General features: G+C 38.0%; 1 protein-coding gene across 1 annotated transcript in view; it reads right to left on the minus strand.

Moving 5' to 3' along the window:
• Positions 1-430: 430 nt before the first annotated feature.
• The window catches only part of arhgef39 (Rho guanine nucleotide exchange factor (GEF) 39), a 63075-nt gene continuing 46914 nt past the window's right edge, over positions 431-16591 (minus strand). The window contains exons 6-12 of the mRNA XM_079816660.1: positions 16404-16474; positions 13472-13600; positions 10070-10299; positions 6156-6244; positions 3035-3158; positions 1350-1471; positions 431-1136 (exon numbers count right to left, since the gene is read on the minus strand). Coding sequence (XP_079672786.1) covers positions 1097-1136; positions 1350-1471; positions 3035-3158; positions 6156-6244; positions 10070-10299; positions 13472-13600; positions 16404-16474 — 805 coding nt within the window. The 3' untranslated portion in view covers positions 431-1096. The remainder of the gene's footprint in view (positions 1137-1349; positions 1472-3034; positions 3159-6155; positions 6245-10069; positions 10300-13471; positions 13601-16403; positions 16475-16591) is intronic.

Here is a 16591-nt window from a genome sequence, read left to right on the forward strand (position 1 = left end):
GCAGTGCGCTGCCCCCATGTGGACAAATTAACATTCATATTTAATATATGAGAATTAGAAAAACGTATAAACGCTTTGCTATAGAAATTCCTATTCCTTTACCATGACCTGGAAATCACTCCCTTATATTTCTGTTTTTTACGACTGTGGAAAACAAGGTAATAATTATTAACAAAATATAGCAAAAAATTACTTAACCAATATAGACCTAATATACCCGTCTTCTGATAATAATAACCCTCTACTGACGTTACAATCAACTCTCACAACAGGCTGAATATCTCAAAACAAACCAAGTCAAGCATTGAATTAAAGGCATGTGGGACTTGAGGAGCGATCAGAAATATTCCAGAAGAGGGCAGTGTTGACCACAGCATGAGGAGTTAATATTGTTGAAGTTGTTAATTTAATAGAACGTCTGTCAATATTTAGAGCAAATCACTGAGCTTTTATTAATTCACATGCAAAATATAATATTGACCAGTGTAACAGAGTTTAGTAACAAATAAACTCCTAAATGGATCTTACAGTAAACGTTTGATTAACACAAGCATACAAAAAAATATGTATATATTTGCATTAAGGATAGCAGAGTATCATAATTAAAGACATATTTAATATACATAAAAGCAGGTTTTCCCCTTTGTTCCAGTGTATAACAGATTACAATCTTAAGCAAACCATAAAAGTCTAATTGCACCAAATTATTTAATATTAAAATTTGATAATAAATGGTAATAGCATAAAATTTGTTTTGCACTTTAATGATATATAATCAGAGTCAGTGACTGGATAAATATTCTGTTACTATACATGATGCTTTTGTGTCTTAGTGTATTTTTGTTATATTTTGGCCATTATCAGTGAGTATTTCTGCATTGACTTACACTTAGTAAGACATCTCAGTATAAAAATCTTTAAAAAGTCAACGGTAAACATGGTTAAAAGCAATAACCCTGCATTGCACCACATTCTTTGGCATATGGGGAAAATGCAGCAGTATGTAGTTGATGTACATTGCATTACATTCACCCTAAATCACCTCTGGTCCGTCCGTCTGTGGGCAGATCTTCAGCTCTTTCAGACTGTGAACTCCTCACAGTATGACACAGCTCGATCCAGAAGACTCCTGTGATCTGCATTAACAATGTGGGTGTTATTATGCTATTGAAATTTCCATCGCAGGTACATGTTTTATATCCACACAACATAAAAAGACTTTTTCATTCAGAGTCAGACCTTCTGTATTACAAATGTTGGGTATTTAATGGACGGGTTAAGATGATAGAGATGGGAAAGTGTTGGTTATATCAGAGTCTGGGCACATGAAATGATGCATTAAAACTTACTTTGCAGCAGGAGCTTCATTAGGCTTCAGCCTCTTGGTGGTGCTGTGGCCGCTCTCCCCTGTTGAAGGGATGGAAGTGCTGCCGTGATCCTCGCTGTGCCCCCTAACCTCTTCATCCAACATCTGGATGAGAGAAACCACAAAAGATAATGTACATGTAATGTGAAAACATATACAGTGTAATATAAATGATAAATAATTATAAATTATAATGACAAGTGTAATTTGATAAAAACATTTTTAAATGAATTTCAGAAATTTGACCAGAAATAGTGACCTAATAATAGCATTTTTTTATTATGCATTTTTAATTATTTATTTAATCTTTTTTAAATATTACATATTTAGAATTTATTTAACAACCATTTATTTTTCTAATCTTAAAACCTTCTGTTTTTTTTATTTTTTTTATTTAAAATTTTATTTTATTTTATGATGAACAATCTGAAAATCTGTGATTCAAAATCCAATTTAAACCAGAAATTAGATAGTTTTAGGATTTTAAACCATTTATATCAAAATAAAAATAAATGTATATAATAATAATAATATAATTATAATATATTAATAATAATAATATAATTATAATATAACATAACACAACATATTTTTAGATTAATTTCAGAAATTTGATTAGTGACATAATATAATTTTTTACTATGCATCTTTAATTATATAATTTATTTAAAAAAAAATGTTTTAATATAATGACACCTTTATAATTTATTTAACAACCATTTTTCTAATCTTAAAAAAACTCCTATTTTTAATTTTGTATTTGTTTATTTTTTATTATGAACAATCTGAAAATCTGGGATTCAAAATCCAATTTAAACCAGAAACTAGAGTTTTAGGATTTTAAACCATTTAAATCAAAATCAAAATTGTATATAATATAATATAATATAATATAATTAATATAATATAATATAATTAGAGAAATAATTCTCAGATTTTAGGACACCCATACCACACCACACCCCACACCCCACAACACACAACACACCACACCACACACCATACCACACAACATACCACACAACACAACACAACACAACACAACACAACATACCACACACCATACCACACAACACAACATACCACACCACACGCCATACCACACAACACAACACAACACAACACAACACAACACAACACAACATGCCACACCAAACGCCATACCGCACACCATACCACACAACACAACACAACACAACATGCCACACCAAACGCCATACCGCACACCATACCACACAACACAACACAACACAACACAACACAACATGCCACACCAAACGCCATACCGCACACCATACCACACAACACAACACCACATACCACACAACACAACACAACACAACACAACACAACACAACACAACATACCACACCACACACCATACCACACACCATACCACACAACACAACATTCCACACCACACGCCATACCGCACACCATACCACAAAACACAACACAACACAACATACCACACCACACGCCATACCACACACCATACCACACAACACAACACAACACAACACAACACAACATACCACACCACACGCCATGCCACACACCATACCACACAACACAACATACCACACCACATTACACCACACCACACCACTAGTTATGTTACGTAATGTAACATTTTAACATTAATTATAATTAACAGCAGCAACCAACCTTAGTCCTTTTTATTCCACGTGTTTGGAGTTCTGGAGTGTTCTGACAGTCTGGATCGGATCTGATTGGCTTCCTACGCAGCTCGTCTCTCCTGTGCACCACTGTATTCTTTGACTTCAGCTGCCTGAGATGGAAAACAAGAACATCTGTCATCAACTGAACCAGGGAGACATTAAGATCAGTCATTTAAACAGGAATCAGGAACTTGGAGTCTGAAACTACATCATTAGCTCCACTTTCATGTCACATCTGATGCTAATCTTGACATTTTAATACAGATGACAAACTCAGACCACTTCTTCAGACTCCAGCTCTCGTTACACTGAGATGTGTAGTACGTTTGTACAACTTGTACCTTGCATTAAAAAAAAAAAAACCGATGGAGACATGAACATAGCTGTATTTGAACATGATATTTGCATTCTTCCTTATTTCTGATATGACCATGTGTAATTTCCTGCATTAAAAGGTACAGTTCATCCCCAAAAAAGTATATATTTTTAGTTAAATATAAAAATATAATATAGCTAAAATTTCCCTCATTATAGAAAATAATATATGCATATTTTTTATAGCACTACTTGTTTTGTCAATAAAAATAAATTGTAATTATAATTATAATCTAGAGTCACATACTGGTTATTTTATGGCCTTTTGTGGTTAAGAAAGTACCATCAAAAAGAGAAACTAAAAGACTGTGAATGAAGTAAAATAAAAAATACCTTGTTCATATTATAATATTTGTCAAATGAAAATAATAATAATATAAATGTCTCAAACTTTCTTTTATGGATAATATCAACTAGTTGGAGAAAGATAATTTAATATATTAATTTAAAGCTCATTTAATCATTTCATATGCATTACTATTAAATCTAAAAATAAATACTTAAATAAATAAATTCATTGGTCTAAACAGTGGTCTCAGACTTGACCCAATTTACATTATCTTTTACGAGTCAATAATAACAACCAACTACTTTAAAATGTATTTTAATGAGAATATAACTCAATGTTCAAATGCAAATGTTAAAACAATGTCTAAAACACATTGATCAAATCCTTTTGATCCAACACCGAAGACGCCACGTCTATAGCACAGGATATGAAAGGGAAGTATTTGGTTTAGTATAGGAGACGTCTATCTGACCATGAAGTCGAGCGGATCTGACTCGATGAGAGACACTCAGTTTTGTCATAAGGCTCCAGCTGCTTTCACCTCATGTCATCGAAACCATCGATTGGCCAACTGATTGAGTGAGTCCCTTGACCAATACTAGTAGTGGTGGGTATCTGCATGTGTGTGGGTGAAGCTTGAACCATGTTCATTTCTTATAACAATATTCCTTTACTATTACAATTAAAATCACTCTGACTCTGACTTATTTGCACACTGAATTAGTGATATGTTGATTTCTGTGCGTACTGCAAAGGAAATTGGAGGGAATGATGTGCTCTTAAGTTTCGGATCGTTTTAAGGGCCTCGATATGTTTGTGGTCTTGCTCCGAGTCAATAATCAGTGGCATTAAGATTACTGGTATGCAACAAACTGAAAATAAGCTCAAGGATTGTATTTCCCAACCACAAGCAATAGCAATAACATAATGCTGTATCAATAACGGGAATCTGATAGCGTTTCGTGAAAGGAAACGATTATATTTGCATTACAGATAATCATGGCGGGGAACGAATACAGAATCGGAAAGGCAATTGTAAGTCACGTGATTCGGATCGGTGACATGGCTTGTGTCAAATGTGAATGTAATTAAAAAAGGAGGTAAGAGTAATGGATTCCACAATCTAAAGGGGTCAAATGAGACATTTCACTTGATCTTTTGAAATACAAATCAAACTTAATTAAACACACTCAATGAAACCTATTTAAATGTTCAAAAGTCAAAACGAAATTTGAAATATATTGAAAATAAACCATGGAAATGACTTATTTTAATAATGACTTCGAGTTCTAGGCCTTGTGTAGCACCTACTGCTCTGCATATCCAGCAACTCAATTTTACATTTATGAAGATCCCTGATTTTTTGCTCCAACATTAAAATGTTTTGTGGCATATTTCAGGTTTGTGTATGGGGCAGTTAAAATTGGATATGTGAGGAAGTCATAAATAAGTGCAGCAAAAAAAATAAAAAAAATGACCCGCTTAATTATACAGATCATTGAGATTATGGTTATTAAAACATACGTATTTATGAATACAAATTTTGAATACAAAATGTATTTATACTGATGAAAAGTCTGTCACTTAGGCATAGGGGTCGATGTATCACACTCATATTAATGATATATTTATTCAGAAATGTGATGAAATGTAACTTAAATGCACCTCTTCTACAGTATAATCATAATTTTAATTTCTGAATAAAAATTTAAAAAGACAAAAAATGTCAAAGTACAAAAATACACTGGTCTTGATAATGAAGAAAATGGTCTTAAAAATAATAAAAGAAATAATAAAATGAGGACAAAAATGTATGATATGCATATAAACAAAGTTATTACAATTTTAAAATGTTTTTGTTTTGTTTTAATTAAAATAATAATTAAAAGAGTTTTAAAGTTTTTTTATCATCAGAATACTGATGCTGTTTGATGTGTTTTTTTCTTTCTTTACCGGATCCACATTGGTTGTACAAGTAGGACAGTGACTGCACCGTCTTTATATTTTTATACCAATCACCTCTGACCTCAGCCACCACAACCTGTCCAGCACAGCCTCTAATTGTGCTCCCATGGGCCTGTAGGTTGTGCGAAAGGCCACTCGTGAGGAGCTCCCCGCTATGAAGATGGCACGAGGTGACAGTTTGTCCCTCCCAATCACTCAGACAGTGCTAAACTAATTAGCCCAGCTTTGAGAGTTGGGACTGTCCCCTGTGAGGAGCTCGCCCCATGTCAACTCTCGCCCTGCCCTCAGGTCCTGTGAGAGTAAAGGGCACTGATGTTATGCTAACACTGAGTACAGTACAAAAGGCTGGTGATTTTGAGCTGTGTCGATGCATTAACTTCACAACCTGAGTGGAGTGATACAGTGGACAATGCTATGGGATTGCAACCTAGAAAGTTAGTGGGTGAATTTTGAGTATCCTGTGGACAGACATACTCACCCAATAGTCATGCAGATACTACGATACCAATCATTAATGTCTGCTTGATCATCGGACATTAGGAGCAGTTTGGCCCTGGCAAAGGTCAACTAGAAGAAACGAAACAGAGGAAACATTCCAATTTAGAGTTTATGCATGATGGACACTGAAAAGTTAAATGTGGTGGTATCAATTTAAGATGTTTAACAATTTAACATTTGTCTCTTAAGCATAGGGTCAATGTATGATGCTCATATCAGTTACTTATTCAGAAAAATTCATTAAAACTGCAATTGATTCATTAATTGACTTCTATATACCTCTTTTATGATGATCATTATTAATTTCTGAATTAAAAATAATTTTGATAACTTTTGGGGCACAATGTCAGGTGATAGAAAAGTCCTGTTTTTATAATAAAGAAAGCCTTATTGGAAGATAATAAAAGAAGAAAAATATTTTATTGATATATCTTGGAAACAATATATTTTAACAAAACTGCTTCTTAGTATTTGAAAAACCTTTGTCCGCCTTAAAGTCAAGTCAACCAACATGCAGAAAAAAAGCTTGAAAACATCCTGTGGTGTAATTCTTCCAAAACGTCTCGTTTGCGCATGTAACCCTCGTTCCCTGAAGGAGGAAACGGAGACTGAAAGGGAGCTATAAATATATAAAAATATAATCAAAACTTTTTCCCCCCCATTTATTTAGCAAAAAAAAAAAATATTCAAATGTGCACACTCATATTTATTTTTTACTTAGTCATTCCATTTTTTTTTCTTGAAAAAAAGGGTATAAATGTTTTTCCAAAACCATATGAAACCAACATATGTTGTGCACATTATTACATTGGATCACTAGAGGGCGTCCATGAACTAGCTTGTTGACATTGCCTTGAGTGTTTACATTGACCACCGTCTCAAAATCTCAACCATTTGTGATCTTATGATTCAAAGTACTGACTTCTTCAGTTCTTCGTTCATATAGCCTACAGAAGTAGAGGAGGAACAGCAACAATTAGGCATTTTAAGGGCTTAATTGTCCTTAAGATGAATTTTAAGCCACAGAGTGTGTCAAAACACCCAACACACATTTAATCCACCTAACAGAACATTAAAAAGCATCGTCAATGACGTTTAAGTAGATAATTTGGTATCAATCTAATGCAAAATAGGTCATCACGTACGAAAACGAGATGCAGAGGAAGCGACACGTTCTCCACTCGAGCCCAAAGATGCACAGATGTGCCAGTTGATGCTCTCAGCTGCTAATTTGGCAATGATCTGCACTTCGAGGACAAGTTTTCCGAGCTCGGCCCACGTTCTCCGCCTCCCGTCAGATGGCTCATCCTTGAGTCAACAGCAATTACCATCACTCATCCGCACTGAGGAGACTTTACTGCTAGATTACACATGTCAAACAAGACAACGGGAACCATCCAACCCCAAACAAAGGCAGAGGCTTTATCCTCGGAATAATTACAACGGGGACCCATTAGAGTGGATTATAATTGGGGCCTTGAAAATATTAAATGACCTTTCACATTTACCTCAGGCCGCCAAAGTGGAGGAAATGGCAGCAGTTACCGACAGCATATCAATAATCAGGCCTAATCTTTATTACGACTGGGAACGGAATCGTAATGATGAGCGGAGCCAGGTCTTTAATGGACACCTGGTAAAAAGTAATGACGTTCCGGTTGTATTTTAAGGAGGCGGGGTGGCGGGGAGGCTGGCGCGCTTGTTTCTCATTAGGTATTAAATAGATTAAGATTTCAAATGTACCATCATCAAAAGTATTATCTAATTACCCGAGTTCAGTGAGCGAGGCAAAGCGGAGCGCGATATTAGGGGTCCGCCGCATGGGGGGGACGGGTGGCCTGATTTATGCACAAATAGATTCCACTTCTATTGCGATGCGGTAATTAGGGATTTGTCAGGAAATCTGACCCTCTTAGGTAGAAATTACTTTGTATAATACGAACGGCGGAGCACGGAGCCTCTTCGACGCACATAATTTCACTTGATTATTTATACATCAAAGGGAATCGGTCATGGATGCAGAATAATATTCAAGGAGGTGGAGGAAGAAAGACGGCGAGCCGTGAGAGGAAGATGGAGAGACGAAAAGGGAGGGGGACGTGAAGATGGGAAATGCGAGAGAAAGAGAAAAGGAGGGAAGAAATTATCCGTATACAAACACTCTCTCATCTAGACAAATGGATAGGGGAGAGAGAGCCAAAATTTTCATAGCACATTTTCCTCTACTACTACTACTTTCAAACTTTGCATATAGATTGCCATGGCATTTCCAGCTGTCAAATTTAATTTTGCTTTAATTCTTCACGGCCCAGCTAGGGAGGGGCCAGAGAGTGCTGACAGCCTCTTTCCCCTTCGGTCCAGGTGGGAGGCGGGTGGAACTGGGATCAATAATGTGTCCTTATGAGAAATTACACCTAATGCTATTGAGTATGCATTTGAGGCCTCTGTGGGATAACAGGCTAATGAAATGCCATTTCTAGCCATTAGATAATATGCAGTCGCGGCCCAGCCGCAGGAGGAGAGGAGTGTGGAGTACTGACAGGGTTTCAGGAAGATGCATTCAGCGACCGAGCGGAAGAGATGGATCTGTGATCTAATCTGATGGAGTGATGCGAGCGCCTTCCCGCAGTTCTTCAGGGCGGGTGGCTCAGAAGATCCTTTTTTTATGTCTATTCCACACGCAAAAAACATAACTGTGACAAGATAGTTTTCTAGATCTGGGTCCACTTGAGTCAACGCCCCCCTTAATTGTTACAAAATATTGCAAAATGTCAAGAGGCCAAATTGCCCAAACACCTGTAAAGTATGATATACCATATCTTTATGTAGTAGATGATGGGTAGATTTATGAGATGATGTTTTATAAATATACAGTATGTATATTAGTTCTCAGATTTATTATATTTTATAAACAAAATCCTTAAGGAACATTCACTTCTGTATGTTAATAGGTTTAGGCACTTAAATTAAACCACGTTGAATAAATGCCTTTGTGGTGTGCGATACATTCGTCTGAATGTTTCATGAGAGTGCGGAGATCGCTTAGACATAATTTGTCACACAGTGGCAGCACAGAGACCTGGAAAGAGATCAAGCCATGTGGAGACATTAAAACTTGAAGCCTTATGAGGAACTCGACTAATTAGTGGAAGAAGAAGAATGATAAATTGATAATTTTTGCTAACTTGCAGATCAAGTCGTTCTGAGGACAATAAGTGTGGGGAGGGACATACGGTTCAATTTGATGGATCTGACGAGAGCCTATGAGGAATTTTAATGGATAAAAGTGCATAATAGTCCTCAGATTACCATTTTCCCCAATGAAAAAAAGGGGTTGGAACAATGCATTGATCTTCCAATGAAAATTTTATGCATCGATTAAAGAATCTAAAAATCAATTATAATTTCCTCAATAATACTGTGCATTCGTTCATTTTCAGTTCACCCAAATCCCCAGTTTACATCTGGCGTGGACACGTTCAATGAAGCAGGAGATTAAATATTAAATTTGTGTTCTAAAGGTGAAGTGTACTTTTTTTCTAAGCCAAAATATTTATCCTATCCCTTAATATGGAGAGACAACCATAAGTGAGCCAATGGATGGCTGATTTCCCAGAAAAGTGTTCATAAATTGTCATAAGATTACTTTCACAACATTTCATCAGCATTGGCTCAACCAATGACACGAGTTTGTTTTGTGATAATGTTTAGTGACGTTAGTGGTGTAGAAATACCACACTTTACCTTTAAGCATATCTTTAAAAAAAAAGAAAAGAACCGTACCAAAATATGTGACTTGAATCATGATGACCAAGATTCATATCATAATTCTTAACTAATTCCAACTGAATTGTATTCTGCAGCTCTAATAAATTGCAAACGGTTTCAACGTACACTGATAAGGCCTCCCTGGCTCTTGGTGTGGCCGAAGACTTTGTCCACCGTGCACTCCTTCAATGGGTAGACTTGCTGACAGTCAAACTTATCCCCATGGGTAGGATGTATAGGACTGCATGGTTTGGCCTGGAGCAGGATGTCGGAGAACAGGTAAAACATCTTGGGCTTTGCCTCCGTGCCTTTAGGGGGCACTGTCTTAAGCCAGCCTTCCCGAATGTACCACCTCCCTACAACGAGAAGAGATAACAGAGAAATGGATGAAGGACTTACCTATTGTCTACCTAAAAAAGTCAATTTCAAGCAGAGAATAAAAAAGCATGAGGTTTACATGACTTGAGACGGAAAAGAGACAACCAATCTCCCTTCTCAGTGATTGGCAGTTGCATGATGGAAACTAAATTAGATGCTGACATTTGGATAGATAAGATGAAATTTCATTCCTGCTACTGATTCCTTAATTGCCCCAGTGAACCTTGTGATTGCAGCTCTGGCGATAGCAAGAGCGCGGAGCTCAAAATGGATGCTCTGAGCGACAGACAAGCACTCTATGATTAGCAGAGGGGTCAAGTAGGGATCAAACCTCTTTTTAAAAATGCCACAGGTTTAATATGAGGCAACAACCAGGACACATCCTGTGATACTCCCGGGCGACATGTGCAGATTGGATTTAATGGTTTCTTTGGCTTTTTTTAAATTGGATACATGCATTTACATGATCAAGCTCTATCTGGATTATGTAGGATAGTCATGCCTGATGTGTTCAGGTGCACATACACAATGCTAACAAGTGGACAAATGCAATTACAAGACAGCCAGTGCCAAAAACATCAAGTTGTCCCAGGGTAAAATGGTAAAGGACTCTGCTTCTGTTTAATGTCAATCTGTTCGCCTCATCCTCACATTCCCATCTCTGGTTTGGACTGACATATCCAAGGACGGCTTCACCGGCTCAGTTCAAAGAGCAGGAACTTGGAGATCTCCCTCTTCATGTTGAACGCTTTCAACTTTCCCTGTCAAAGAGCACCTCTGCCCAGCTACAAAGGACCTAGTGGTTTGCAGGGTGCTAAAGGTTGCACTACAAAGCGTCCAGGGGCCTTCCTGATGTGACCAAGCCAAAGACCCAGAGACACATAAAAGCCTGTCTGAATTTGAAAGTGATGGAATGGCAAGTCAGATCATTGTTAATTTTGAGAAGGCTTTGTTGGATAGGTTGCGCTTTCATGTCAGGTAAAAGGGGGATTCAGGAGTTCATCTACAGTATTCAAAAGTCCAGGAGCACTCTTTAAAGTTTTGTTCAGATTCAGGTTACTCAATTGTATGAAGAATTGTGACTTTAAGGCCCGAAAAACTCTGTGTAGATACACGTTTCATATCCGCAAGGCGCAAGCAGGGGTAAACGGTCTTCTATGGTTATGGTTCATTCACGTCATGCTGGAATTACCGTAATTAAGAGATGGAAAATCTGAACATTGTAATTGCGAGTTCTATGTTCCATGTGGACCCTCTTTCCAAATTGGAATCTCATAATTACAGTAATTCCAAAATGGTGTGAATGGCACAATTAGTTTTCTGTTTTAATTCAACAACCATCATGGCGGAGCAACACAAGTTACCTGAACAATAACACATCTGGAAGAAAATATCTGGCATATTCTGATATCAGAGGCTATGTTCAGACTGCAGACTGTCCACACTATTAATTGCAAGTGATCAAATAAGATTTATGTGTCCATAAACAACCTTTTCTGAATGGGCGTACCTATGTATGTGACTAGGCTTTCAAAACGGATGTATGAAAAACGGAGGTCTCCATCATCGCGCGCTCTAAATAAGCACCCTGCGATGCAGAATTGGTATAGCTGTATGAATACTTCTGGCATTTCAGTCACCGGTTTTGACCACTGAAAACAGTGACGATTTGAATTAGAAGACAATTTGAAATCCGATTTGAGAGCAGCCAAAGCGTCCAGACTGAGAAGCTGTAGTAAAAATCAGACTGGAATCGCATTTCAAACCACCTCCAAATGTGGTTTGAATCAGGTTTGGAAAGAGAAAAAAAAAATCATATTTAATGTGGGGTTTTTTTTGCTGTCCAGACTTTCAAAAACCCATCTTGGGTTTGTATTGGCAAAAAATCTGATTTCTTTCTGGCAATCTGAACATTGCCTGAATGCCCTTTTTTAGTATCTAGGATTATCGCTACCAGCTTTATGTACAACTGGACAGTTGCTTATAATCTGTTGGCCAAGCATTTGCATTGTCATACTTGCGTAGAATTAGTTTTTACCGTAAAAGATTCACACTTAACGGACTGAGAAGGGAAAAAATGCAGGGTACCCAAAGGGTATGGTCTCATCTTTCGCTCTTCGTCTTTCTCTGTAGGCCTGAGTTTCGGGCTTGGCCCTTGGAAAGCTGTGGTGGCGGCAACGTCCTGCTGAGGACTCCAAGGAAACAGACAGACTGTCTGCCGTATCAATGTCCCATTGATTCAAGCTTTGCGTCTGAGAATTACACTGCCCTTATCTCCAAGCCGGCCACTTAATATTGTTCAGGGGCTCCGTAGCCTCTCATCTGTCAAGCATCACTTTCGTTAGGGCACATCTGAGGAAATGGAGGGGTTGGGTGAGATAAGCTGGGATGGCCTGGTTCGGCTCGGCCTTCTGAAGTCAGAAGAAAAGTGCGAGTGGAAGAAAAGAAGCCTTATTGGACAAGAGAAAGGACCTCGGTAGAATTCTAGAGTCCTGGAAAAACAGGATGAGAAGGGTTTTTTTACACTCTTCCTACATCCGGCGCTGTGTGAAATGAGCCCAGTGCTCGTTGGGTATTCATCGCCAGCCTCCCAACCACCTTTGTGCACACACACTCTCTCTCTCTCACTCCCTTTCTCCCAGCTTCCTTTTTATCTACCGGCCCACAAGATGAGGAGAGGCGCTAATTGGTCCTGGGGGAGATTGGCAGGCCAAGGCATTCACGACAAGGCCCTCTCTGTCTATTTCTCTCTCTCCTTTCCTTCCTTCTCCATCTCCTTCTCTTTTGTTTCACACGTGGGCATTCTCCCTTGGGATAAATAAGAAGGAAGAAAGGACCTCCACTCCACAAGTAGCACAAGAGAAGAAAGATGGAAAGAACTGACTTAAGGCACACTTCCTCTCCATTACCAATTAGCGGCAAGAACTTGTCGATAAATTCAGTTAATTCTCTCGTTGGAGACTAGGATTGTGCCGGGCGAAAACAAAACCGCCCGCTATAGCCTCTATTGATTATGGGCAAACAGCTGGGTCTCTTTTAAACAAGGCTACTTTTCCACACTCTTCCACCTGACCTTCTTTATCCGCTTAACTCTCTGGCTCTCCATGGTGCTCTGGGAGATAAAAAGAATGGGAGATCACAGACACTAACCTGGAGTCAGGATTCTGGTCTTTCGGCCCTTCAGCTGTTTCTGGACTCTGCGCAGTTGCAGGTGGTTCTCATGGCTGCGAGCGTTGTCCTGGATCCGCTGGGCGACCTCTGAGACGACCTTCACAGCCTCTGCAGCGAGAGGGCACGCAGCGTGAAACAGTGGAAGGGACTGAATGGACATAACCGAACTCCAACAGCACAACAAACTAAACAACACTAACATTTTTATTTATGCCAAGCACACACTACAAGACGGAAGCTCGTCACACTGCATACATTTAAAAACACAGTTTAACGTTTTCTGTCATGTTGGTAAACACTTCACACAGATTAGGTGCCTCAATTATAAGATAACACTTATATTCTCAAAAAGCAACATGGAGGACGGGCCTGCAGCCATTTTTGCATTGATTCAAAAAATAAAAACTTCGCAATACATTACTCTCCAACTTCACTTATTTGGTGTCAATTTATTGGCTGTTGCTTATTGCAGCTCTCTGGCTAGCGGTGGCAAACCACTTAACTTAAAACACCAAAAGGTGACAAGCTTCAGTCTATTTGGTATTACTTCTAGTTTACGTTTCCAGATGCATTACGGACTCCACATTTAATAATGAACATGTTCAAATGCATCATTTTAGGTTTATCCTAATGACATGAATATAATGCAAATCTATGATTTATTATATGCAACAAATTTGACAACATCTGTGTAATTTGAAATGCTTCCACAAAATAATTATAAAGTATGCATGGTACAATACGGTAACATGAACACGAGCGTGAGCTACTTGTGCAATTTTGAGCTTATTAGGAATATCATACAAGTAATATAACAGCATGACGCTAATAAGTGCACACCCATAGGCGTTCATGCATTATGCAGATTGCATTATTGCATATGATAATAACAAGTTTGTTTTTGGCCTCCACACAATGTTTGATTTCACCATTGACCCCTGGAGAAAGATGAGGGTGCATTAGCACATCCAAACAGCACTGATTAGGTGAAGACCTTGCCATAGGATGTTATGCTGGCCATAAAAATGACAAGGACTACATATTTCGTCTGGAAATTTTGTATACTTGTCTGTCTGATAAACAGGGTTTCTTTATAAAAACAGATTTCTGTGGTTCATTGGTTTATTGGAAGCAAGCTGTGCAACATAAAAAGCATCAAAACGTGATCTAAATGTAGCGCAAACTTGTTTTCAGAGTTTAAAAAAAAAAGGTACTTTTTTAGTTTGCAACTGAAAACATTTTGCCAGCTACCATGCCTAGAATTCATTAACTAATGTAGACATCAACTTATTAAGAAGAAAAAAGAAACAAACAAGCAGATGGATACTAATTTTAAACCCAGCTTTGGTCTTATTGACTCTAACAATTCAGACAATGAACACTGCGCTCGGGGCGTTTGCCTCATATTAAAATAATCACAGGCTAATTGAGTCGCTTATCTTTAGAACAATTACAAGCAAAACCAAACAAAATGACTGTTTAAAGATGACTGGGCCCCTCTCAGTATGTCTCTCAGTCCGTCCCTTTTAAGAAAACCCTCTCTGTAATTGTGTTTCAACAGAGCTACGGCTGTTGCATTATTAATTCTTTCTCATTCCACATTCTACGAATACTTTCTCTCTGTCTTTTCATTTTAGACATTCAGTATGTTTAAACAGAACTCGGTCCGAGGAGTTCTGGAGTGGTAACTTTTATTAATTAACCTTTGACAGAATTTCAGGATACTTGGCTTTAGGGAAAAGCAGAAGTTAGCGCCCCAAAACGCACACGATTGACGTACGCCACAATCATAATAATTAAATCAGACAGCATATGTGAGCATGTGTGATGAGAGAAATAAAAAGATACAAAAATTCAATGAAATAAAAAAAAATCAACACGCAAAGAGAAAACAACAACAAAGCCTCTTGTGAGTTTCACTGCTAGTTTGCTTAATCAGATACAATATAATTTGTCTGGGGTTGTTTTTAAATAATTCCCTTTAGAATATGCCCAGGCTGAGTCTGATTGAGGAAACTTTTTTCTATTGCTCTACAAAAAAAGAAAAATTAAAAAGCTAGTGAGCTTAAAAAGCAGCTCTAATGAGAAGAGGAAGAGGCAATGGAGGGGCAAATCTGGATATGTACCTTCATCTTAGAATCAGGGGCTGTTTTAATTTGTAAGCAAAAGCAGCAAGCAACCAATGAGATTTTAATTGATACACATAAATAATTCCTTGTGTACACTGGCTCTTAAGTCGGATTTGCTGTTTATTTGACGATAGAAATGAGTCATTATCGGGGCTTCTGTTGATGCCGGAGATTTTATTTATTTATATTTTGCATGGTTGATATCCTCTGATCTGGTCCCTATTAATTATGTCAAAATCCACATCGAGAATTTAGACTCACGTTAAGCTTTGCTGTACTTTCATCCTCTGTGAGCAAAGCCACCCGGTGACAATAACAACGCGTGAGCGCTACAACAGGGGCCCAGAGTTGTTCTTTATCACCCTAACAAAGACAAGGGAGGCTGTCTTTTCGGCTGCCAGCTTAAAAACTTTTTTCCCTTTAAGACGCAGGTTTGTTTTGGCACCGTATGAAACGATTTCAGCATTTGCACCTTCTTCAACAGGCCATGGTATCCTCCGCAATGCTTATCTCTGCAAAGCACCTCATCATCACAAACATGTTGAGTGATCTCTTTTTAGGTTGCTCTGTAAGTGACAAACTAGAGTGGAAAGCAAATTTGACAAGCATAACAAGTGTGACTTTGGGTGAATGTGATTCCGCAGCTTGATACAGATCCTGACAATAAACAGATAATAAAAAGAAAAAAATCTAGACAGGCTAAACCCATCAACATTTTTGTCACAGAGCACTAACAGGATAAGAGAGTGTTTGTCGAATTGCGAGACGGCGGTGCCTCTTACTTGAAAGCTGCTGAAACTCCGGGTTGTCTGGACCGGTGTTCTCTGTCAAGTCCCTCAAGAAATGCTTGTACCTAAAAAAGCAACAAATAAACAAAACACGGCACAGGCTTATTGCAACGTTCTATAAATATACCCTTAAAGCGCAAGAGAAAACCCATCTCGGCATGTCAGGGTAAGGAGGTCGGACA

Source organism: Gobio gobio (assembly GCF_949357685.1).
Source record: "Gobio gobio genome assembly, chromosome: 5".
NCBI lineage: Eukaryota > Metazoa > Chordata > Actinopteri > Cypriniformes > Gobionidae > Gobio > Gobio gobio.